Source organism: Anas acuta, chromosome 2, assembly GCF_963932015.1.
Source record: "Anas acuta chromosome 2, bAnaAcu1.1, whole genome shotgun sequence".
NCBI classification, from domain to species: Eukaryota; Metazoa; Chordata; class Aves; order Anseriformes; family Anatidae; genus Anas; species Anas acuta.
The window spans coordinates 2862366-2888579 of record NC_088980.1 but is presented as its reverse complement, the minus strand read 5'-3'; the positions used below and the strand labels follow the sequence as shown (position 1 = coordinate 2888579).

General features: G+C 50.4%; 1 protein-coding gene and 1 long non-coding RNA gene across 2 annotated transcripts in view; both read left to right on the top strand.

The window, feature by feature from the left end:
• Positions 1 to 12602, top strand: part of LOC137852018 (uncharacterized) — a 29056-nt gene extending 16454 nt beyond the window's left edge. The window contains exon 2 of the long non-coding RNA XR_011093624.1: positions 12214 to 12602. This is a non-coding gene — a long non-coding RNA (uncharacterized lncRNA). The remainder of the gene's footprint in view (positions 1 to 12213) is intronic.
• A 6602-nt stretch (positions 12603 to 19204) lies between these two features.
• The window catches only part of WNT9A (Wnt family member 9A), a 55415-nt gene continuing 48405 nt past the window's right edge, over positions 19205 to 26214 (top strand). Inside the window, exon 1 of the mRNA XM_068673208.1 lies at positions 19205 to 19363. Coding sequence (XP_068529309.1) covers positions 19269 to 19363 — 95 coding nt within the window. The 5' untranslated portion in view covers positions 19205 to 19268. The remainder of the gene's footprint in view (positions 19364 to 26214) is intronic.

Sequence of the window (26214 nt, the reverse complement as noted above, 5' to 3'; positions counted from 1 at the left end):
GGTGCTGTCATGGGGGAAGATCTGTGCCCGGGTGAAGGATAGGATGGAAGGAAGGAAGGGATGAAGGAGACCTTCATCCCTTTGCAAAAGGCCAGAAGACAGACAGGAGCAAGTCTCCTGTTACTCCACTTCTTTTCCATTGTAAAAGCCTATCAGATCTCCTCCCAGTATAGCCTGGAGCTACCTGAGGGCAGCACTGGTTCCTCAGGGGAGAAATTAGGCTGTCCTATGTCCCCAGGAATGAACAGCACTGAGCTTTCCCCAGCGCTTTCCACACCCACCGGTGCCAAGGGTGACCCATCCATTTCCCTGAACTCTTCACCTTCAGAGATACTACAGGTCTGGTCTGTGCCCTGAGAAAATTGAGCTATTAATAATTTGGTGACTCAGGGCACTTGGAAGAGGTCATCAGCTGCCCTTCCTCTCTGTACTGGTGAATCACAGGACTCCCAGAGCAGCATCTGGGAGCAGCAGTGGATCCGCTAGAATGGTGTAAAATCCCAATTCTCCCACCTCTGGGGGAAACAGAGAAACACTCGTTGGAGAGGGAGACAGGAACTCCTCTTTTCTTCCAGTTTCAGTAGTTGTTTTCACTCCCATGGACACTAAAACCTCAACACGTAGAAAACTGAAATAAAGACACCCACAGCAGATTTTTCCTGCTGATTAACTGCCCTTAGACATGATGAAGTGGTCAAGTTAAAAAGAGTGGTGCTCTGACTTGCTTCGGCCTGCTAGCTAGCATTTGGTGAGTGGATTTAATTGTCTGAACTTTTGAATTATTGCCTATGTCCTATGAAAAAAAGACATCAAAGAATAGCCTTGTCAGCCTCACTTTTAATCCAGGGCATGTCTGAGCCACCAACCATAATTCAGCACAGGTGACCACCTGCCCTATAATTTTACAAGGCTACAGCCAGTCACACTTGTGGAAGTGCTTCTGTTTCCAGCCCTGTGTCCACTAACAGCATCACTCTTGGTCAGAAATCATCACAAGACAGGGACAAATGGCCTTGGTGTCCATCAGAAAGGAAAGTTCAGCAGGACAAGATGGCCCAGAACATCTCCATTGGCTACAGAGTGATGGGGTGGTGTTGCCTGAGAGCTAACACCAGGCTTCCATTCATCAAGTGCAGGACTCTAAACTGATTTTGAATCACTCAATACTTGCAGTTTAACTCTCACTAATAACATTTTCAACATGACATTGCTCAGACCTGAACAGACACCAATCCTGCCCCAAAGCATCCAGAGACATACAACCAAGAGGAGAAAAGATTTACACCATTTGGGAATACATCATTCATATCCATGCCATAAGCACCTATTAGACCAGACATCCCATGACTGCCCTACGTCTCTGTGAATTTATGCACACTGCAGATTTAGTTAAATGCTCAGCTGAGGTATCCTCCCTTCCTAGAGGATTGCACCACATTCATTTCCCCAGAACAGGGAAAGGTGAAGTTTCAATAAGCCCCTTCCACCATATGGAGATAAAAGTCTTCCTGGCTGCCAAAAATAAGAAGAAACCTCTCCTCAAGAGAGGTTCAAAGTCTTGGGTTTCTCAGGGTGAAAATACCAAAATTTTTCACTGCAATGAATTCTGTTCTATCCTAGTTCTTCTCTTCCATGTCCTGCATCCTCTCTCAGGGCCAGTTAGTTCATCCTGAAGCCTCTTCCCAGGCTTTAAACTCCTGCTGTCCAAGACTACAAGACCAGATACTTTCAGCACAAAGGCTGCCCTCAGCAGCTAAACCTTCATTCCTTGTAACAGCTGGGCCTGCCAGTCCCAGATTTGCTGTAACTTGCAATTGCATGAGCCCTTACACATTTCAGGATGGCTTTGCTTCAAGACAGGACCTGAAAGAAGGATGGACTAGGTCCAGCCTGTGCGAAAAGTGCCAGCAAACCTTGGCCAACTCGTACATACTTCTGAGGATTTGAGGCAGGTGGGTAAAACAGAAGAGAATTGCTTTTATCTGCCCAGCAGCAAAGGCCGGCAGAAACATGCTTTTGGAGGCTGCACATGCCTTTGGCTTTTTAAAATGCCATGGTGAAGGGAACTAAAGGCACATATTTTTTTTTTATTTTTTATTTTTTTGGCAGGAAGCCTGAGTGCTGCACCCTCTCCCGAACATGGGGTAGCAAAGACCTAGCAGGCCACCCATTCCAGCCCTTTTCTGCCACCATTGTGGTGAAAACCCTATCACAGCCCTGTTCAAATGGGGCCGAGCTCCCTATTAATTGTAGGATGACAGAATAATTTGGATTGGGAAGGATCTCAGGAGGTGTCTGGTCGAGTGAGGGGTGAGGACAGATGTGGGGAGATGGCTGGGAGGCACTTGTTTGTCATGGAGGTGGGATGCAGAAAGAATGTAGGGCTGGAGAAAAGAATACCTGGGCTGATAAAAAGGTTAAGAAGGGGATTAAGAGAAGCTTATGCAAGCTGATCACGGTGATCTTTGTGTTTTCCATCCACATTGCTGTTTGCCTGGCTCCAGCTGACATTAACCATCAACATTGTGCTTAGGAACCACAAAATCTCTCAGCAGATAACCCGGAGGAGACTCTTGGCACACGGCCGATGGACTGCGGTGTTCTGAGCCTTGCCATGGCTCACCCACACAAATCACAAGTGTGAAAGTGTGGTCACGGAGTGGCCAAGTACTCGAGTGGGTGCTGACAACCAATTTGGCCTCATCCTTGGTCGATGTTATAGGTGTGCTCTGTCACTTTGGTCACCGGTGAAATCAGCATCGTCCACGTGCAAGGCACCCCAACGTGACAAGGCTGCATTTCAACGCAAGGGTTTAATTCCCCACAACCCGACACCCCTCTGAGCATGAGGAACTGCCCCAGGAGTGCTGTGCTGGGGCTGCTGGTAAATCAGGGGTGCAATGGCATGTTTGGGAGTGGACGCTTCATTGGTTAGTCCCTGAACTATGGCCTAATATGTGTGAATGCTGACAATGATTTACAGGCCAGGAGCGCTTTGCATGCTCACACACACACTCACAGGTGCTGAAATGCCCCGTGTGTGCTGACAGCTCTCTGTCCTGGCATGGGACACGCAGGCTTTGCCTCTTCAGTGCCACCGGCTGTGCAGGGCAAGGGGGATGAGCAGATTGCTTCCCTTATTCTCTGCTTTGAGGTTTGTCAGCAGGGTAGGGATGAGGATAGCAGTCAGGTATTGGGGAGCAGGCTGCAGAATGGACATGGGGTGAGCCCTGCACCCCTGAGAGAGGCCACCACATCACATATGAACTCCCATAGTCATAAATGCCATATCCCATTCTGAATTCATTGGGCAGGATGGCTGGGTGTGCTGTTTTTTACTCCCAAACCTGAGGCCAGCTCCAGAGCCCTGTGGCAAAATTCCTGCCACTAAGTATTACGAGCTGGATCAGGTTGTCTTCATCTGAAGGCAAGCAGAGTGGCACAAAGCACAGCCTGATACCTGCGTGGCATCCCTTCCAAGCAGGGTGGCTGCCCCAAGCTGATCAGACCTAAAGGTAGCTCCCAGGGAAACTGCATTTCCCCCCCAAATGGGTTGGAAGTTAAAAATCCCAAGCAATTGCATACTGGTATACATACACATGTATCCTATGATCCTTTTTCATACACTTGCACTGCTTTATTGCAAAAATGAAAAGCTTGGGTAAATGTTTCTGGGCAAAGCACCTGACCTGTGACTCGTACACAGGGTCCCGTGTTGTGGTGTGACTATTTCTGAGCAACACACAGAAACAGGACTGAGTGTTCAGAGCACACCACTGAACATTTTCCTAATAGCTCATCCTTGGAAATCCGGCACTGGTCCACAAAAGATGGACAGGAAAAGTAAACTGGAGATAAACTGGAAATTAGTGATCAGGGCTCCCATAACCTCCCTGGCAGGAAGGATGCAAATGTAGAACCACAGGGAGGCTGTTTTGTGGCTCCTTCCAAGGTCAAAATTTGCTTCTCACACCAGGTCAAAAGTGAGGACATTAGACAGTGATGTGCAAGTTACCTGCCACTTGTGGAAAAAAGCATCCCCAAAAAAGGCAGCGATGAATCCAATGAATTTAAGTGATATTTCCATGCATTCAGGCAATTCCACTCGGCTCCATCGGGTCCGGCACGTGAACAGAAGATAAGCAGTCGCTGCTTGTTTGCCCAGATCAGCTGGCTGATTGCCCATGTCCTTCATGACGGTGGCAAATGCCATGGTAGCTGAGTCCCTGCGCTGATATCAATCCCTGGCAGGAGCAAGAGACCCAGAGACACCAGCACGTGGATGGCTAAGGCACTCCACAGTCCCCAGTGGCCAGGTCTCCACTGGTTATAATGGGAGCTCAAATGTTCACTCAGATGGAGACCACAAAGCTTAATTCAGTTGCCTTGATGAAGGAATCTAGTGCTATTTGAGGCACCCTGGGGCAATCAGGACACCTTGAGCCTGGCCTGCAGTACACAGAGGTTTTCAGATACCTGCATTCAGATGGAGTGGAAGCTGGAGGCTGTTGGGATGTGCTGGAGAGCATTTTAGGTGGTAGCACGTATTTGTGATTAAACAACTAAACTGTGCCTCCAGATGCACATAGCAAAATTCAGGCTCCTTTGTGTATAACCAAATCCAGCCTCTACTGCTCCTGCAAGGTAGAGGTTAATCCAAAAGCATCCTATTGTCAGCAGGACCTTACCTGGGAGTGGCAAATGTCAGAAACCAGCCAAGCTGGTGAATATCTGGAAACTGGGGACTGGAGGCAGGTCTCCACCATCGGCATCATTTTGTTGGCTACGAGCTCTGTGACCAGCAGTCTGCTATGAATGAGCTGCACTGGGCTGTAGCCAGCCTTGCCTCTGGCCATACAGCTCCAGAGCTCACGTGGAGCACTTAGGGAGAAAGTATAATATAAAATGGTTTGCTATGGGAAAGTGGTTGACATTCAGAAGGGGAATCACTGAAAACCAGCATCCAGGTAGCTTTACCCACAAGCTTTTTTTTTACAGCAATGACATTGTAAAGAGAAATCACCCTGTGAAGAAATGGAAGTTTGAACAATATTTATTTATTTATTTATTTTAGCAAACAATTACTGTGACAAACACATTACATCTGTAGGAAAGAGGAGTGTGGGAGAGCAGAGACCAGGTTATTTGCATTGAATTGGAATGCTTTGTGCTGGGTACTTTTGGGAGGAATACCAGCCTCTATCATCCCTGGCCTATCCAAGAATTTCAGTTCCTGCCCTTTTCTAACAATGTGAAGAAGAGAACAAGCTTTGAAAGAGTGAGACAAGGGAGCTGCTGACTGGCTGCAAGAAGCAGCAGTGAAATCTGAAGGCAGGTATGGAGTTATAAATGACCAAGGCTGGCTCCATTTAATATTTTTTCTATACACTGCAGACTTTGACAGAAAATGAGGTGGAATTTGAATTTGTGTTGGATTTTAAGAATTGCTACTTCTGCCTTTTCTCCCTTGGGTAAAATATTGTTTGTTGAACAGATTTATTCACTTTGGTTAAAGGGGGAGTTTTAGCTCCCTGGGCTAAACATTTTGCTGAACATTTTGCTGAATGTCCTCAGGTCCCTAGGGTGGGAGGCCCAATCTGCTATTTTATGAGTGACCCCTTCACACTTGAGCCCGGTCTGTGCTGGTCAGCCTGCAGACGGGTCACAGTAATGTTTAACTCCAGCCTGTGTCACTGCATTCAGAGTTTTCTCCCCTCCAGATGAGCAAGCAGTTTATTCCCTCACTTTCCCAGCAGTGCACGTGGACACACTGACCCCATCTCCCCTCAGTCTCCCCTGTACCCAACAAGTCTATTGCCCTTCACTGGTCCTTTTTTTGAGCTCTTTTTTCCTCTTGGTTGCTTTCTCCTCTCTAGAGGATCCACATGAAGCAATGGAAAGCCTGAGGCAGGTCAAGGTTTATTTTTGCCAGGAAGCACAGGAGGATTCCTGCCTTGGGATGAGTAAAGGGTCGTGAGTTTTTGTATGTGCTAACAGGCCAAATCTGGGACTACAGGTTGAGAGGGCTCTGCTTCATGCAAGAGGGAGGTTAATGTCCTTGTAGTGTTTTACCCACGGTGGGGTTAGTTATTTTGGCCAAGGCAGTGGGCTCACCTGGAAGAAGCAGGGCTCCATCCCACAGGCTCCTCTGTAAGTGCTGAAACCTCTGGCACGAGGACAAGGGGAGGAACTCATGTCTCAAAGCAGGGCATAAAGATCCTTGCCAGCTCAGGCCATAAGTGTTATCTCAACCTGCTTCCTTGCGGAGCAACTATAGCCTGCCTCATTCCCCCCGTTTTTAGGATGTGAGTTAAGCACATCTTGTCTCTGGAGACAGGAACTGTTACTGATGATCCTCCTCTTTATCCTCGTGGCCATGACCTCTCCCCATCATCCATCAAAATGTTCACTGCTTGGCGACAAAAAAAGTTGGCGAGGTTGAGGTGTCGGTGTGCCTCTCAGGATAGGAAGGGGACCTTTACTTCAAAGGTTACCCATCTGTGACCTGGAAGGCTTGAAGTACTTCCCAAGTGAAAAGTGTCCCCTGGGAAGGAACAAACACTGCAAGTGTTTGTAGACCGCTCTCCTATTGCCTCTTACCACCCTGGATGATGACATGAAGTCAAGGCTGTTGTTCCTAAGTGGGCTTGAAGTGTGTTGACTGTATTGGGTCACGAGCGTTTCGAGACTGCTGTGGGGAGCCCTTTGTCTGGCCTGTAAGGTGTTATTGTCTGAGAGGTGTCTTTTTCATCTAGATTAAGTGCCATTTCCCCCAGCCTCAGGTTGCCAGGCTGTGTGATTTACCAGACAGGGAAGTCACCACATCCTATTGACAGAGACAGGAACGTGTTGTTGGCAGTTGTAAAGGATGTCTCCCTGGCACGCTGGTCATTGATGATTCCTTCCATCGCCTCCTAGAGACACCCTGGGCAGACACATGTCATGCTCTGGAAGTGACCATCTGGAGAAAGTGGGGCTAAGATGCTCAGCTTAGGCTACTGTCAAAATAGGGGAGCTTGGAGTGAAATCTCCATTGCCTTCAGCCAGATAAAGACAGAGACTTTTAGGTCAAGACATAATTATACACTTTAATTGCCTGAATACAGTAGATCAGAATATTGAACCCAGTGACTCCCGCCTTGACTTTGGCAACCTCTAAATTCTCATCTGGATGACTCCAGGTGCTCCCAGGACTTGAAGCAGCAGTGTAGTTACTGTTTTGGAGAAGTCCAAACAAGAGAAGCTTCCAAAATGACACCAAGAGATCAGGGATAACTAGATCACCTGAAACTGAGGTCCAAAACATCTATGCTAGATCTATGCAGACAATGCAGGGCCTACGGGTAGGATTTGTGAATTTGGGATCCAGGAGTTGTATGATTTTTAAACAACCAGGAGGAGAGGTACTACTGAGACTCCGAAGTCCTAAGTGGTGATGGCTCTCAAACTGAGCTGGTGCTTAAGAAAGGTGAGAGTGAATTCTGCAAGTCAGCTTGCAGCCATTTACGTTGTGTCTGATAGTCATAAAGAGCTGTGAGGCTGACACATTCATTTCATGTGAATCAGTGTCTGTTCATACACACATTGCTGTGTGTGCACACACATGGTTTTGTATGGACACATACAAAATGTGTGCACACATTTTTCATGTGCTATTGCTCCAGATGTTTCCACTAAGCTGGAATCAGAGCCCCACAGCCCCACATTTCTCCTCTCTCCCATTCTCCCAGTGTCGAATACTTTCCCTGCTCACAGCTGGGAAGTTGGCCTGTCGCATGCGCTGGAGGCAAGGAGCACTATCTGCACGGGTTTACTCGTTGAACAATGTGAGTAGATGATTAACCATTAAAGCAACAGAGTTTGCTGACCCATTAACCACATAGGAAGGCCCTCTGATTTGCCAAACAATGGGTCCCATACAGAAAGCACCCCGACTTGCCCATCTCGCCAGCACCACTGCTGACAGAGCCATGAGGATATTGCCATGTAATGGCTCGTTTTGGGCTCCCACGCAACAAATCATGTGTCGCAGGCCGGTGCTCCCCACGTTTTCATGGGCACTATGTTGACCTTGGAAATTAATCCTGCCAGAATCCATGCTCTGTATACAACCCCAGGAGGCTTAGTAGCCGCCGTTTGTTTTGCACCTTCACTTCTGTTGCTTTGCTGGGGATGCAGAAATGCTGTGGCTGAGGTCAGCAGCATTGTAGCACAAGGTTTACTCATCAGGTTCATCACAGGTGAAACACAATCAGTTCTTGCATGGGGCAGAATTAATCGCTCCTTTCTAGCTTATCATTACTAATTAATCCCAGCATTGTGTGCTATCATTCTCACATTTTTAGATGCATCTCCAGTCCAACCGTCCCATCTGTATTTTTGCTCTCTGAATGCTCAGTTATCCAGTACTAATTACCTGTCATTCTTCTTGGTGTGTGCTGCTGGAAATTCAGGGAATTGAATTTTCCACCTCTCTAATTTCTAATGAGAAGGAAAATTTGTGGTGTAATAATATGATGGGAAAATCTGTTTGATCAGGATGTCATCAAAGTCATGATGAGACAAAACACCTGATACTGTCACAGAAAGATACCTTTTTTTCTTCAGGGTAGTACATGGATGTAGACTGGATGGGTGTTCTGCAAGCTGTAAGTCTGTTATATGGGATACCTGGGTTCCTGGGAATAGTGAAAGAGGAAGTTCCCCAAATGCAGAACTAAGTCTGGGATCATCAAAGGTGTCTGAGAGCTGGATTGTTAAGGCTGTTTGGTATAATAAGGGAGAAAACAAAAGACAGAAGACAAAAGATCTGTTTTAAGACAGGGAAGAAAGAGAAAAAACATGGAAGTCCAACATTTGAACAGAAATTTCAAATAAAACAGATATTTGTAAAAATAAGGGGAAACACTTCAACATATTGAGCTTAAATTCTACTTCCCTTTTCCCCAAAATTGCTTTATAAATAAAACAAAACCTTCATTTCCAGAAACCCCTAGTCCTTTTAGATAGGAAACCTTGCCCAGCTGTTTCAAACTGATGCACATATACTTTTCAAAGACACGGACAGTTAGAGTTAAGCACACCTTCAGCTCAGCTCAGGCAGCAGATGCTCTGCATGCACACAATATTACATCTTTGGATGCTAAAGGAACATTTTGCAAGATATTTTAAATCCCCAGTGTGCTCAATATGCCAGTGTCAGGCAGGGTGTGGGTTATTTTGCTTTCTCATGTGCTCCTGGGTCTACTTGCCAATACTCTGCCTGGGTTGCTCAGTAAGAGACTCAGTGTATTTTGGCTCTCGAGCCCTAGTCTTCAGGGCTGTGGCTCTGGAGATGTTGTCTCAGTCAGTCTTGCGTGGACTACAACTGCTGGTCCAGGAGGGCCTGAGTCATATCTGCCAGCTACATGCTGGTGTCTTGGATATCCTAGGTTCTCTCACATGGCCTAAGATGCTTGTATTAAGACAACTGATTTCCACAAATGGATTGTACTGACTAGAATGATGCCTTAGGTGCTTAAAGGGAGAAGAATTACCATCTAGGTCCCACCACGCATATTATGTAGATCTCCAATAGCTATAGTGGAAGCCTGCCGTGGGTGTCTAACTCAGATGGAGTCATCTACATGCAACTCAGTGAACCTGATGTAAGGATTGGGTGGAAGTCGGATTACCCAGACATATACCAACTGCTGGATTTTGGGATAGATCTGGAGAGACCCAGCTGGTACCTCCAGGATGAGGATTCTACCCTATAGACTGCACTCAGATGGCAATGAGCTGTGGAGAGGGAAGACAACATAAGGAAACAGTGAGATGAGATTGCTCAGCAAGCACTTACACTGGATCAAGCAGTATGAGCTATTATCATCCTTGTTCATTGCAATGGTCTCCCACCATCAGTGATATCCGAATGCCTAAATATGAAGGCATCACTCAATTCAGCCCTGAGTCATTGCAATGGCTGTATTTGGAGACCACCCCAGCTGCACCAGCTAGCTCAGCAGTGATATTCAGATTTTCCCCAGAAATGAGTTCCCTATTGAGATCTGCATTTTTATTCTGCCTCTTAGGTGGAAAGAAGTGGTAAAGGATTTCAGTGGTGGGCTGGGATAAGGTTTGCAAGAGCCTGAGCAGCAGCTGGCACATTGCAAAATGATTATTTCATCACCCTGGCTGTGCAGGGAGGAATTAAACACTGAACAAGCAGGCAGAGAGCAGGACTAGCAGCTGACAGGTAGCATAGCACGCATGATCCTGTACTTTTTTAAGTCTTTACAAGCAACCTGGGTGTCCAAGCTTCATTTACAGCCATTGGAGACACTAAGTGTAGCCAATGAGGTGGGATTCAAGGGTCCAGACACGGTCATCTGGTATTGTTTGAGATGCCCCAGAGTGTCCTGGTGTCCTTCAGCTGCTGCTGCAGGAGACAGATGGATCTGGGTCCCACTGGTGGTTCTGTGTTTTGCCCAATATCCATCCAGGAATATCACTGCTGACCAACCCAATGACTGTAATGATGACTTCTGAGCTTGAGGGCTTTTTTATTTTATTTTATTTTATTTTATTTTATTTTATTTTATTTTATTTTATTTTATTTTATTTTATTTTATTTTATTTTATTTTATTTTATTTTATTTTATTTTATTTTATTTTATTATTTTATTTTATTTTATTTTATTTTATTTTAATTTTCAAAAAGCTCACTTTGCTCATGGGAGTTGAGACTCTCTCATGGGAAACTTCTGCCCTCTGTGAGCTCATGAGCCAAGATCTGGCAGCCTACTCACACCTTAACACAGGTAAAAACACCCAACTCCTAGACTCTCTGGCCAAAGACCAGAGATAGGGCAACCTTTAAGACAATGACATTGGAGTTGCAGCCATAAATCCTAAACCTGCTTTACTAGACTTTAAAAGAAAACTAAACACCATGAAATAAAACCCTTTTATTTGCAAGAAATTCCCCCCCCCAAAAAAAAAATATATAAAAAATGAAATAACATGACCAAAAGCATCTTTAGTCTAAAAATAAAAGCTAAGAGAGAGTTTCAGTGGTGCTGGAAAATACCTGATGCACGGTCAATGGGTGGGCTTGATATTGTGACTACAAAAATATTTTCCCTCAGCTTGTTTCTGGCTGTTTTGCAGCTGATGGTTTGCCAGATCTCTTGTCTGGATCCAGTCTGCTTCAGCATTCAGTAAGATGGGTTTGCTAGCTAACCTGCCTGGCGTGAACAGATAGTGGTGTGGCAGGACTTGGGAAATGACTCCCTGGTATATATCCTAGAAATATTGCCCCGTTCTGAGCCCACACAACTGCCAACAGTTTGAGAGAAACTGCCCAGAGCTGCTTGAAAGACAACCCATGGCTTCTTGGTCCTGCTTCAATATTGCAAACGGGGCATAGCGGGACTAAGGAGCAACAAGTTTTTCCCTTTGTTTAAATAAGTGTGCCTGCTTGCAGGATGGAGCAAGGCAGGAGATGTCTCTGGGAACACGCCTGCCATGCATGCACCGGCAGTGAAAAGTTTTGGATCCTGTTTTTGCCTCATCTCTGCAAAACTCTAGCAGCCCCAGTGTAGGTGAAGAGAGCTGGTTCTGAGTGAGAGCCAAAGGGAGGCTGAGCCCCAAATGGGGCTGGAAAGTGGGGACAGAACACAGGTAGATTGGAAAGACCAGAGGTGTTTTTTATTTTATTTTTTCTCCCCAGGTTTTTCAGAAAGAAAAGTGAAATTGGAGAACAGTAAAAGTCCTTTTGGCTCAGTTTGTAACTGTTCATTTGAGCTCAGTTACTGATTTTGTTTCTTTCTGAGGGCATTTTGCTCCTCTCTTTGCTGCCTTTGGTTTGCATATAGAGATTTTTTTATTTTATATTTTATTTTATTATTATTTTTTAAGACAGTGTATCATTTTTTTTAAAAAAAAAAGGTCACATTTGGAAATATCTCAGGAAATCTGTTGGCATTTTGGACCTGCCTTGAGACCATGGCAAGGATTTTTTTATTTTTTCCCAGAAAATTTTTCCCACCTTTTCTCCAGCCCAAACCATTTCAACAGGAATTTATATCTTCTGTCACTTCCAAACGTCCATTTCCAGAAAACTCGCTATCCAAATAGAAGACACTATCCAAATCTGCTCCTCATCTCCTGTTATTATGTCTTGTTCTTTGCAATGTTCAGAGTTGACTGAGCATCCCATATCCTTTACAGTGAAACCAGTGGAAGGAACTGGATCCAAGATGAGCTTCTCCAGCCCCATGCACCCACACTTTTTCCTTTCTTCCTTCCCCTGACCACTCACTGACATTCAACACACACCAGCCCATCTCAGCCTCATCTGGCCTCATGCTGCAAACCATGTGCACAAAGACACTTTGGGAAAAGCTGATGCCATGACTTGTCCATTACCAGCAAGGAGAAACCTGAAATGAGATAGTGGCAAGAAACTAGGAGTCAATGAAAGGATGGTGATGGTTTTTATTTTTAAATGAGAGCAGCAGTTCTTCAGAGGAACTTAAAAAAACTTGTGCATGGCCACATCTGGAGACTGGGATGGCTAGAAAATCACAATCCATTAAAAAACTTCAACTGAAAATTTATTTCCATGGATTTAATGGGGTTTCTTCTTGGGAGGGCTTGCACATTTCTCTGTACCTCCCTCTGAGGGGACAGCAGTGACCACAGCCAGGGCACACAAACAGGGTCCTGCTGGGCTGCAGAAATCAGCCTCTTCTCCCTGCTCTCTCTCTCCCTCTCTGTCTGCTCCCTTCCCCTTTTTCCCACATTATCATATCTCCCCTTTTCCCTCCCTGGGCCCTTGCACGGTTAATATATGTTCAAGGTCAAAGACCCTTGACTTGGGCATATCCCTGGTCATTGCCATCTATCCCTAAGATACAGAGGCAAGGTGTGTGACCTTAAAGATAGAGGAATAGGTTACCCCAGGGCACCTGTCACCCTAAGGATGAGGTAAACAAGAGGTTTTATGAGAACAGAGCTAATGAGGTCTCCTATGGATCTGCAGGCAGTGTCCTGATATCTGTCCATGCAGTAACCCTGACTTTCAGCTCCCCTAAAGCCTCCCACACACATGTACAACCTCAGTTTCCCGATTTCCCCATCTCTGGTTGTTTCCCTACCACCTGCAGCAGCCCCCAGCAGCACAGCCAGGGGCTGGCACCACACTCGTGGTATTATCAGCAAGCTAAAAAGGGCTTCTGAGCTCACCCAGGGCCTCACAGTGCACAGATCCAGGTCTCTCTCTTCTATCTGGCTGCTGATTTTCCCAAGGAAGCAAACTATCAGTAAACACCCTCAAATACTGGCTGGTCAATCACTGCATTTTACAGCACAGGCTCAGGCAGATCGTGAAAAGAGTCCAAGCTTGCTTGGCACTATTCCTTCAGACCTAAAAAACACCTCCTGCAGCTCTGTCTAACAAAAACACATTCATTCCTAACATGCCTGATTGTCATAAAGACAATAAGGACCTTATTTTGTACTGGGACTAGTTACATTCAAAAAGTCACTTTGGTCCATGCTATCAAGTCCCTGATTCTCCATGAAATCATGAGAGGTGTCCATGCTAAGGACAACCTGTTTGGGTCTACTTGAAGGGGCTATTTTGATGGTACTTAAGCAGAAAAACCTTTGAAAGTGCAGAGCACAACTCAGGAATGATACACGTGGAAGCAGGAAGAAAAAAAATCCCATTTTTAGGTTGTTTTAAAGTCATTTTGCCAGCTCTTGGGAAGATCAGCAAACAGAGATGCTCTTTGTTGCCAGAGAGAGGAATGCCTGGGCCTTCAGAAAAACATTTGCTGGGCTTTCCAAGAAGATGAGATAATTTATGGTTCTTTTTTTTTTTTTTTTTTTTTTTTTTTTTATGATGAAGAAATAAATAAAAGTAAAACATTTGAAAACAGTTGGTTTCACACATGTACATATAATATCAGCAAGCCCCAAGGCTTGGGGGACCCTTGTGGGTATTTTCCTGTGGCTCAGCTATTTGGGGAATACCCACCAAGTCATCCTATTCTCTCCATATCACTGAAAGTCCCTGTTGCCCGCATGAATTAATCTCATCAATGGATAAAGAGTCCTGTCAAAGCATCATTCTTCATCCCCATGGGGACCTTGAAGCCTAGCTGATACTTTTTTTTTTTTTTTTTAAAGAAAATAAATAAAGGAGCTGCTCCTGCTGGGGAGCGGGGCCTGGACCAGATGACCTCCTGAGGCCCCTTGTAAACATATTTTATGAGATTGCCTGATTATACCAAGAGCTGGCAATGCTGAGAAAGGATCTGCATGAGCCTGTTACCGCAGGCCAGGAGTAAGGTGCTTGCTAAAGCTTAATAAGATTTAGCTGCTGCTGTGTAACAGATGCCTATTGGGACCTGTTGGGTAAGTCTCTTTCAAAGTATTTTAATATGGGTCCTGTAATTAGTTAAGAGAGGGGACTTCTGATGTCAGGGAGGGTTAGAGAAACCCACTGCTTGTAGGGATTTGGTGCGAGGGGCCCTGCCAGGGGTCTGGCCCATGGCAGCCCTGTGTCCTGGCCTGGTTCTGATTGTTTTCATCAGATCAGCTCGTTCTGGGGTAGAATCACAGAGGAACAAATAAAAACTTAGTAGGCATAGCCCTATGGGCTATGGTTCAGTCTGGTGTTCCTCTACCTTCTGTAATTGGGGTGGGCACCCAGCACCCCCATGTCCCTGCATCTCTGTCCTTGATGGAAGGGGAAATGTGGTGGATAACTACACACAGAGCATCACGACATGACAGGCTCTCCTTTTTGCCTCAAACAGCCCCAAATAACAGACTGGTGCAGGTTTTGGGGCCTCTTCTTCATGTGGAGAGGTGGGGACACATGGGATGGGGGCAATCAGGGCCAGGATGCTCCTCGCTTGCAGTGATTTGCCCTCCCCAGAGCCCTGGGAAAAGGGGGATGCTCTCAGGCTGGTTCCCAGCAGCCCAGCTGGAAGCAATGGGCATATTTTGGGCACATCTTTGCCCCCAGAAATGTTGGTCCTGGAGGGCTGGGCACCGGCAGGTCCAACACAACACAACACAACTCAACACAACACAGCTCAATACAACACAACACCACGGTCCTGAATTTCAGAGCTGTCCCCAGGGTGACTCCGGCTGCCTGCTGGAAAAGAAGCACGAAGCTGGCTCTGAGCCCATGTGTGATCACTGGGAGGGAGGGAACACCCTGGAAGTCCCCGTGACGGCAAAAAAAGAGTAACTGGAAACGAAGGCGGTGGCGGCCGGAGGAACTTGCACGGTGTGGTCCCTGAGATGGTGGAATAACCAACCACCCGTGGGCAGGCAGCGCTCCTGGGTCTTGTCTGTTATTTCAGACCGTATCCGGAGGGCAGATAAATGCCAGGCCCACTTCTAATTAAGGAAACTGAGGAAAGGAAATGTGAATGGCTCGTCTCGGAGGTGATCCGCCGGGAGGAAACGCAGCTGGAGGCTTCTCACCGAGGTCCCCACCTCTCGCTGCCTTGCCGGAGTTACTCCCGTCTGGGGAGCGAGTGCCAAGGATCTGGTGGGGAACCCATGCAGAACTGGCAGCCAGGGATGAGCCAGATGACTTCATGGGTATTTTCCTTCCCTCTTGCACTCCTGTGACTCAGCCGCCCCGTTGAGCTGGCGAGCTTTGGGTCGTGCAGCGAGACCTGGGTGAGCTCGGAGGGCAGATGGCTCTGCGGGGAAAAAGATGCAGAACAGAGGCATAAAGAGGGAAGGGGAGCCCCAAGGGAAAATAAAAATAAAAAAGCCAAGCTTCCTTCTAAAATCCTAGCAAGGATGGTGGCAAAGTCTCCTCTGGGGTAGGGAAGCCTATGGAGCACTGGGCACAGGCTGAGCACTGGGAACCACTTGAGAGCCAAGTCACAGAGCAGGAAAACTCGAAGCCACCTTCCAGATTACCCTGTGCCCTAATGTGCCCGGGGAGCCTGGTGGGGTGTCCACGGCTGGATTTGCTGCCCAAGGATGTCCTGGTGGCTGTCAGGGGTCAGAGTCACCCCTAGGGCAAGGCAGGCAGTGGGTGTGAGATGCTGGGGCCCTTTGCAGGACCCCAGGTTTGCTGCTGCTCCCCAAGCTCCCCAACCTCCTGGCCCCTCATTCGCGTTGTGCCCTGATGTCTTGCTTCGGTCCTGGAAAGACCTTGCTGTGCCAGCAGCAGCACTGTTTTCTGATGTGACATTGCCACTGAAAACCCAAAATTTGGTTGTTTCCCTTCATCCTGTAAATAAAACGCCTGCTTAAAGCACCGAGCGCTTCCACGCCTGTGCCGATGTGCCACTGCCCTCTGCTGTCGGTGGTTCCAGGGACACCGGCCAAGGCCACCTTGCTGAGCAGAAACACCCAGCTTCTGTGTCACCCCAGCAACTGCCGAAGGACCTGGAAAGCCTCAAGGCTGCCCGGGGAGGATGCTACATCCAGGACCAGTGCACAGTCCCCCAGCACCACAAGCAGCATCAGCGGCGAAGTCAGCATCTGCTTAGGCTTCCCCTTCCCCCTGACCAAAAAGCAGAAGCGCTGACTATTTTCAGTGCTGTCTCACTTTGGAAAGAGTCACGCACACCCCAGCACATCTCCCTGTCTGTGGCACCCTGCTGCAGGCAGAGGAAATGAGTAAGGGTGAGGGCTGCGCTGCCTTCCCAGGAACCAGCCTCGCACCTCTGCGCAGGGATGCTCGGAGCAAGCCAAGTTTCCTTCCACTCTCCCCTTGCTGAGCACACCGGCTTCTTGGGGATGTGCACGAAGGATGATTCTTGCATTTTTCCAGCAGGGAAACATGCAGGCAAAGCCTCCTGTTGAGATATATTTACCCCTGTTTGTCCTCCCCTTCATTCGCAGTCCGGTGTTGTTTTTATTTAAGCTGGAGGAGCTCAGGTGGGAGCATGAGGACACCCAACGTGACCCCAGAGCCGGTCCCTGCCTCCCAAAGTCTCCTCGGTGAAAGGCCTCTAGATGGGGCTTTAATGCAACGTTGCTGCCGGCTGCCCGCAGAGCCCAGGAGCCGGTCACCTCCCAGCACCCCACGAAGACGCTGGGATGGAGCTGTGTAACCATCGAAATAAAGGGACTGAAATACTGCAGGGCCCTGGGGGGTCATGTCCGCCTGATTAATTTATTTATATCATTACAATTGATCCACTGACCCCCTCCCCATGTTTTGCACCCACTGATGCTGAGCGTCCTTGGGACCACCCCGTGCACGGATGCTCAAAGTTTGGCAGGGTGCAAACCAGGGTGCCATTCCATGGGGCCACTTGGCAAAGGTTGGGGCCAGGAATGGCTGAGATGTTTTATGGCATCCTGGAAATTAAAACAGCCTTCCCTCTCCCTCTCTTTTCCCCCTCCCCATAATTTAATTCTGTAAATAAGCAAAACCCAAATAGTTTGCGCAGTGTCAGTAAGGCTGGAAATGGCACAGGGCACGGTGAGCAGAGAGAATAAATTCTTGATGCTGTTCCAGAGCCTGTTCTGAGGGTTATCTGAGGGTGCTGCTGCCTCATCCTGCACCCCTTGGGTGCAGCTCTACAGAGATGAGATTTTTAAACCTCTGGGGATGCTGGCTGACAGGTGAGGGGCCGGTGCCAAGTACCCACACCCCCTCCTGTGCCTGTCCCTGTGGGACATGCGGCCGTTGCCGCAGCGTGACACACGCACACACACCCGGGAGGAAAACCTTTTTGTTCTCGGCCCGTGGCAGGTGCAGAAGTTGCTCTGAGCGTGACGGCGAGAGTGACGTGGAGAGCAACGCTGCCACCAAGCGCGGATCCAAAGGCTGACATTTAGGGCATTAACTGCTTCCCAGCCACGTCCTGGTCCTCCTGCCCGTGCACCGGGGGCTCTGCGCTCCCCTCTGTTGCACGCCACCTTGCACGCTGGATCAGCCCCCGTCCCTCTTGCCTTTACAGGGCTGAAAAGGCTGTACATAACTTAGTTCTTGTATGAAGGATCAGCACTTGCCTGGTGTGCCCTGCCCAGCCTTTGCACACCAGTGCTTGTGTGCAACCATGGGCACCCGCACACCTGGTCTGTGCACGGCTGGCCAGCCTTGCACGCTTACCCCTTGCACAGCCTTTTGGTGTTTGCATGACATCCTAGCCCTTGCACAGCTGGTCAGCCCTTGCACGTCTAGCCTTTGTGGCTCACTGCTGCTCCTCGTGATGCTCTCTGATCGCAGCACATTCCGTGCTTGCACACCAGTGCACTCCTTGCACCACTGTCTGACTGTGGCATGTCCAAACCTTGTCCTGCCGCATCCAGCCTTCACACACCTAACCCTTGCACAAACGCCCAGCCCTTGCACACCTGTCCAGCCCTGGTGCATCCAATTCTTGCACAGACAGCTCTGGCCTGCCTGCCTGTGTCCCAGCTCTGGGACACCTGTCCTTGTCCATCTCCCTGTCACATCCCTGTCCTGTCCCCATCCCTGTCCCCATCCTGTCTCCATCCCATCCCTGTCACTTTCCCTGTCCTGTCCTGGTCCCTGTTCCCACCCCCATCCCTGTCCTCATCCCCACTCCATCCCTGTCCCATCCCTGTCCCTGTCCCATCCTCATCCATGTCCCATCCATATCTCCGTCCCATCCATATCTCCGTCCCATCCCTGTCACCATTCTGTCCCCATCCCTTTCCCTGTCCCTTTCCAATATCATCCCGTCCCTGCCCCTGTCCCTGTCCTCATCCCTGTCCTGTCCTTATCCCCTTCCCCATCCCGTCCCTGTCCTTGTCCTGTCCCTGTCCTGTCCCCGTCATGTTCCTGTCCTGTCCTGTCCCCATCTTGTCCCTTCCCGTGCCCCTGTCCCTGTCCTGTCCCTGTCCCCAACCCTGTCCCCATCCCTATCCCATCCCTGTCCCTGTCCGGTCCCCATCCCTGTGCTCATCCCATCCTTGTCCCCGTCCCGACCTTGTCCCCTTCCCTGTCCCCGTCCCCATCTCCATCCCCGTCCCTGTCCTGTTCCCATCCTTGTCCCTATCCCATCCCGTCCCCGTCCCTCCCCGCCCTTCCCCTCTCCGCCCGCCTCCCGGAGGAGGGGGAGGACGGACCTCAGGGCGTGCCCACCCCTCCCTTTCCCCTCCCCTCCCCTTCACCCCTCCCCTCCCCTCCTCGTAACCCCTCCCCCGGCCCCGTGGCCCCTCCCCGGGCCGGCCGGGCGCTATAAGAGGCGGCGCGGGGCGGCCGGGGCGCAGCGGGCGCGGCGGGGGAACGAGATGAGCAGCGCCGGCGCCGCTGCAAGATGCTGGATGGACACGTCCTGCTGGGATGGCTCTCCTCCTGCGCGCTCCTAGGGCTGCTCGCCTGCGCCCCGCGGCCCTCCGCCGCCTACTTTGGGTAGGTGCCGGCTCCTCCGCTTTTTTTCCCTTTTTTTTTTAATTTTTTTTATATTTTTTATTTTTGGGGGAAAAATGAGGTTTTGAGCCTCGCTCGCCCCGAGGAAGGGATGCTGTGCGTGCCTGCTGTCTCCTCTCGCTGGAAGGTGCTGGGCATCCCCAGCTGACAGCCGGCACCCGCTCCGTGCTGTCCCGGAGCCGGATCCCCCTATCCTATCCCCGGCTTGCAGGGAAGTATTTGGGTACACCCTGCCCCGACAGGACGGGTGGCTCTGCCCTGCACAGAAGGAATCGGGATATTTTTTAGGGGTGCTGCCAGCACGGGGCACCCCAAACCCTCTCCTTCCCCCTACTTTACGCACAGGTGCTGTCAGCATCCCCACAGCGGGATTATTTCCCATAGCAGGGAGTGCATCCCGCTGTCCCCAGCCTGAGCAGGGCTTGCACCCCAAAAAGCCGAGGATCTCCCCGTCCCTTCCCGGGGCTGCCCCGCATCCCGGTGCCCCCGGTGCTCACCTGAGCGCTGCGCAGCGGCCGGCAGGGGGCGGCACCGGCCCGCGCCCGCTCCGCACCCCGCAGGTGGATCCGAGCCCCCTGCCCCCGTCCCGGCCGAGAGCAGAGCCCCACGAACCCTCCCGACCCCCTTAAACCCACCCCATAACCGCAGCCCCTTTGCAAAACCCTTTCTCGCACGGAGAGTCCGTTGATTTTTCTTCGCTTGCTGTCCCTGCTTTGATTTTTTGGGGGCTCGCGTTTTGTTGTCGGGAAGACCCTACCCAAATAATAGGGTCGGGAGTGGGGTGTGAGCACCTGGCTCAGCTGGAGGAGCGGTAATTCTCGCTTAGCTTTGGGCTGGTGTGCTCTGGCCGCTGGTAGGAGCCACTGGACCGGCCCCGAGGAAGCCGGAGTGGAGTTGAGGTTTTCCCCCCCCCTCTTTCCAGTAAAACAAATCCCGGTGTCGAGGCTTGTCCATTGCCTGTGGTCTGGCAAAGTTCTCCGAGCAGCGCTACTTACATCTTCTCTTTCCAACTCGAGAGCTGTTTAACTTCCTGCTGCTGGGGCTGCTTTAGCGAGGAAACCGCCTGTCCTGTGCGTGCAGGTTTTGGGGGAAAAAAAAATCCCTTTTCTCCTGCCGCAGCTGCACTGAGCCCAGGAGCTCGTGTATCCGCTGAAGACCACCGGCACTGAGCAGTTGTAGTGTGCCCGGGGGACTGATGGGGCTTGGAAGCAGCTTGGCTGTAACCTTGCTGTTAATCCATGCAGAGCAGCAGGTAACTCCTCCTCTCTGGCTTCTGGGATTTTGCTTCTGGCCTCATGGGGCTGGTGTAGGCTTAAATTCAGGGTGAAGGTGTTGAGCTGAGGGCAGTGTGCTGATGATCTGGTGTCCTGACCGCCCTGGGTGCCTTGGGACAGCTGCTGCTTCTGATTTGAGGCTCCCTCCCTGGCAAGGAGAGGGGAGAGGAGATGCTGCCAGATGTGTGCCCGCTCCGATGTGCTCTCCAGCGCTCTGAGGCTGCTGCGGTAAGCAGGGAAGTTTGCTTATGCAAAGCATCCTGCTCGCCCCTTAGCAGCATCTGCTGCTAATCTCCTCTTTGTTCTTCCCAGGGGCCTGCAGCGGAGCCTGCACTTGCTGGGCTGCTGGGGACTGGGGGAATAGTCAGTATGGAGGTCCTTGGTCCCCGCTGATCCCACTGATGTGTGATCCCATGAGGGTGTGGGATAGGTGAGCCCTGCTCGCTGCTGGCTTTCTTACCCCAGATAAAGGAGCTTGCTCTTCCTGGAGGTCTCACCTGGAAAGACCTGTGTTCCTGCAGGGCTCTTGATGCTCCAGGTACCCTGTGATGGCTGGTGTTGATCCTTCTTGCTATGCTGCTGCTTATAAAGATAGCTGTGTGCCTGGGGGATCTGCCCCAAGTGTTATTTGAATGTGAATCCATCCCCCAAAAAATGCGATTCTTTACCCCCTGCTTTGGGACAGAGCTGAAATGCCAAAGTGGGCTCAGCTAATGTGACACCTTGTCTAGGCAGGGGAAGGGATGCTCCTTCCTGCTCCAAGGTGCCATCAGAGCCACCGTGACACCTTTGGTGGCCTGCTAGCGCCTCTGCTCCAGGTGCTGACATCCCTGCCGGAGTGGGTGCACGAAGCAGATGTCGTGCTGCAGCTTTGCTGCTCCCTTCTGCAGGCTGCTGGGGGATAGGGACAGCTGTGGGTGATCTCTTCCCTACCCCCCTCCCCTCCCCATCCCCAATGTCTTATTTCAGGGAAAGAATTTGGTGTCTCCAAATGTGTGGCCTGCCAGGGAATTAGTGCGGGGGGGTACAGAAACGGGGCACGGTTACACGATAACGAGATTGTGTCAGCATGTAGTTATGTCTGTGCCTGCCCCATGGGGCGGGGGTGATGCTGGGCTAAGGAGGCCACAGCTGGAGGCTGCTGCCTTCTCCATCCCCGGGCTGCCTGGTTAGGATATGGGCTGAAAGTGACAGGGAGGGGTTTGTCCTTTGCTTGGGGTTACGCTGGCAGCCTCAGCGCTGCTCGCTGGGTGTTGCTGACCTCCTCCCTGGTGCAGGAGGGGAGAAGCTGCCAGTTTGACCTGGCCCAGCAAAGGCAGGGGCTGAAGGGATGCTGGTGCTTTCCCTAGTGAGCAGGGCTGTGTCCCTGTAGACCTATAGGGTCAGAAGGGGCTTGTTGGTCCTAGTCACAGATAGCAGCTGGTGGAGGCTGGCCTTGGGAGATGTTCCATCATCGCATCCCCCAGCCCTGTCTGATGGGATTTCCCAGTGTTATGGAGGAGACAGTGTGCTTGTGACACTGCCCAGGAGCTGGTGGCTTGTGGCAGGTTCAAAGTCACCCATTGGGATGCCTGCTGGTGAGGGTGCATGTTAGGATAGGGGTATGTTTGGGAGATGTGACCCCAGAAGGGGACGCATTGCCCTGCGATAAGCCTGGTGAGATGCACGGGCTGTGCCCCAAGCCATCCTGCTTTTAAGTTCAGCCCTCTCCTTTGCAGCTGGGCTGTCTTAAAACTAATTTTCACTGTATTAGAGCTGGCTGATGGGGGATTGCTTGGAGAAGCCCCAGGCTGCTGGGATCCCTGAGAAGGCATTGCGTTTCACTTGCCTCCCCTTCCTGCTTCTCTTGTGCTTTTCAGCCTTGGGTGTGGGCACCTCCCCTCCCTCCCTTTCCTCCCACAAAATTGGGGGTGGTGGAAATGCCGCAGCAGCATCTGGGAGCTGTGTTGGGCCCTGCACTGCTGGGCTTTGGAGGTGGCAGATGACAAGATCAGCTGTGCTGGGGTGACAGGCAGGCTGATTAACTCCAGCCCTGCTGTGCCCTAGGATGGGGAGGTGGCCCGCAGGAGCTTGCTCCTTCCCTGAGCTGCCTGCTCTGGGGCTCCGAGCTCGCATCATGTCAGGGCCATAAATCAAAACCCCTCTGTTTCTTTCTGGGTGTTCTGATTTATGGCTTGACTCTGTTTTGATACACCCCTAACTTTTTGCCGAGGGAAGTGTTCCTCTCTGTGGCTCAGTGCTTGCTCTGCTCTCCTCCCTCTGCAGAAGGAGCTGAGGAGCCGAGCAGCTCTGCCCCCTCTGCAAACACTTGTCAAGACAGTAGTAATGTTACAAGTGGCTCATGCTCACATAGTGTTTATATTGACAGATTGCAATGTTCTTCGTAAATGTAACCGATCCGTACCCTGCACGCAGGCAACAGGAACCCTGAAATGCTTGCGTGGGGGAGAGGGAGGGAGGGGAGCATAGCTTACCCTAATTTACCAACATGCTGCTACTGGGAGCAGGTGCTGGATTGCACGGCGGGGTTTTTGGTGCAGGAAGTGCAGAATGGCTTTGCTGCTCATGGCAGGTGCAGGATAGGTGCCTGAGCTATGCTTTGGGTGCTGCTGGGGTGGAAGTGCAATGTGCCTTGCATTCTGGGGCATTTTTGGCAAAACAAAGCAGAAAATTGCTGGACTGGCATGGATGTCCAGGTGCTGGTGACCACCCAGATGGGGTGGGTTTGTGGGGGGAGTCTGAGTTAGCATGACTTTCTGGATGGAGTTGCTACAAGCGCAGTACCAGCTTGAACATCCCTTCCAATAAAAGCAAACCCCATGGGTGCTGGCCCTCTGCTGAGCACCTCTTGCAGCCTGTGGACGTGCTAGGTGCTCACCCAGCTGCTGCACATCCAGGCTCTCTGTACCTGTCACTTGATGGTGGTGTGGGGCCACGCACCCGCCTGGCGGCTCCCACCCGCCGCCTGTGAACTCCCCGCAGCCAGGCTGCCCTGGGTTTGCTTTCCAGACACGCTGGCCGTCCCCGGCGTGTGTGTGAGATGGAGCAGCTGGTTCTCGGCACAACCCGAAAACAAAACCTGGGCTCGGGTGGTGAGGGAGGAATGCAGTGCACAGTCGAGCGCAGCTGGAGTGCCGGGAGGTGGCTCTGCCATCCTGCCCCACCGCCGGGAGCTTCTCTGCCTTTCCCCCAGATGGTGAGGCTGGAGTTTAAGGTGCTGGATTTCTGGGTTTGCTTGGAATAGAAAGGGTGGGCCTGGCTGCTTTCCCTGCTCCTTTTCAGCTGGGTGAGTTGTCACGTAGAGGCTCTGCCTGCTTTGATGGGCTGCTCTCACTCGTTTAGCCTCTCCAGGCCAGCTGAAAGCAGCATTTAACCCCTGTTCTTTTGCAAAGGGGACCCCCATGTCCAGATAATGCACTTGCTTTGTAGTTGTTTGAAGGTGGTACTGGAACTGATAAAGAGCCCTAAGGATCATGACAAACCTGGGAGCATTGGAGAAGTAGTTCTGGGTGTACATATGAGATCCCCCAGACCTGCATTGTCAGGCTGGGGGGTGCCTGGCAGCTCCCTCCACCTGTGGTGTGGTGCTGGAGCAGAGCTTCATTCATGCAGGTTTGTGTCTTGGCCTCATGCCCTGGATTGACCACATTGCTTGAGACCCGAGGACAGTTGCCTCGTGCCTCAGTTTCCCTTAGCTGCCAGCTCAGCAGCTAAACTGAGCTTGTTAATGGGGAGTGCTGTGCATACCCCATGTCCAAATACTGTCCTCTTTTTTTGGGATGGACACCAATGCTACAGATGACTCCTGGGGGAGAGGGTGGCTTGTTATGAGACCATTAAGTGAATACTTGGCAAAGCAGGAGGCAGCCAGTGACTTCCTTTAATGTGACTGGTGATGCAGAACTGGAGGCCGGGGATCTATAGGACTCTGGTCTCCTGGTGAAAGGCTTGGTCAATGATTAACTTGCTTTCTGGAAGCTGCTAACAACAATAAAAGGGAGTCCAGCCCCACAACCCCAACACAAAAAGCCCATGAGTGTTTAATAATTAAAGGCCTTGTGCTTTATCGAAGGGTAATGAGAATTGCCTGAAGGCTTATTCAGTGGTGGGTAATTGAATTAGGCTGTGGGATTTTAAGGGGGGAAGGTCTGGGAGGCTGCATGGAGAATCCAGTGTGATGCTCCTTGGTCTGAATCATCCCAACTGGACTGGGTTTTGTCAGTCTTTTGCTTTCTTTTTTTTTGTTTGCTTAATGCTCTCTGCTGGTGATGTAATTGCTTCTTGGAGATGTTCCTGCCCCAGGGATGCTCCCTTCATCTCGTTTAGGTGGATACTGACAATTCTCATTCCTGGTGTCTTCCTTTGAAGTGTTGATATTTATTTATTCCTTGAGATCTTTTGGTGGGAGAGTCAAGCCAGAAGACACTCAACTAAGCCATCTGTATTCATGGAGCAGTCCGAGAGCCAGAGGTGGTACAGAACTGGTGGGCATCCCCTTTCTTTCCAGTGCATGAGGTGGTTTCTGCTGCAGAGCTGCATGGGGCCTAGAAAGCTCAGAAGAGGTGAAGACATCTGTCTGTGCTGTCTTCTGCTCATGTCCCTGTTCATCCCTCTTAATTCAAGAGAGGGATTTGGGTTGAATGGAAGCTTTACAGCTTTTTTTTTTTTTTGGAGGCTGTTGAGCTTTCCTGTTGGAATATGAGGGAAGCATCTTGAACACTGACCCTTAGGTCAGGTTACCAGAGGTGTAAAGACTTCTACTGCCAGAAGCTCCACGTAGATCCTCAGCTCCAGTTACATGGAGCAGTGACATCTTCAGCATGTGGCTGAATCTCTGGTCACTTGGTCTGTGGTACTGATGGACAAGTCCATCCCAGATTTTGACAGAGCAGAAAGGGCTCAAAGCATTAAAACTGTTTTGCTCTGCTGTATGCTAAAGCTCTGATTTTTGTCTATGTAGCTACAGCTGTGTCCTGTGGACAGTACTCCTGAGTGGGATGGCACTTTCTGTACTAAAGCATATGTTAAAATTCATCCCAAGCTCCCTGACCCTCCAGGTAGGAACCTGCCAGGTTCCCAGTGTTTTCCTGAGGGGGTGTGGTGTTGAAGCAATCCCAAAAGTTTTGCATACCTGGCTCTCTGGACTGCAACCACACGGAGCCCCTGGCTTCTCTCCATAAGGAAGCAGCCTCGCTCCGTGCAGACAGAAAAGCTCTCTAGTGGCTTGTGGCGTGTTAATGCAGCTGGTTCCTCAGTTTGAGCAGCCCTCAGCCACCGGGACCGGGGGGAACGCTGTCCCTCCTGCAGGATGTGGTTGTGTGAGGCTGCTGCAGGTCCTGGAGCAGCACGTCAAGCAGGGCACATGTTCCTGAAAGACTGGACCCAGAGCTGGGAATAGGAGCTAGAAGTTATGATGCTGGATGGGAAGGGTTAACCCTTTTGGAACTAGATGTCAAAAACCCTAGTTTTTTTTTCTTTCCCCCCCACTGTTTAACTGTGCTTTTTAAGGTTCCCTCGGATCATGGCTGTAAGTGCTAATGAGCCTTATCTCTCGAGATA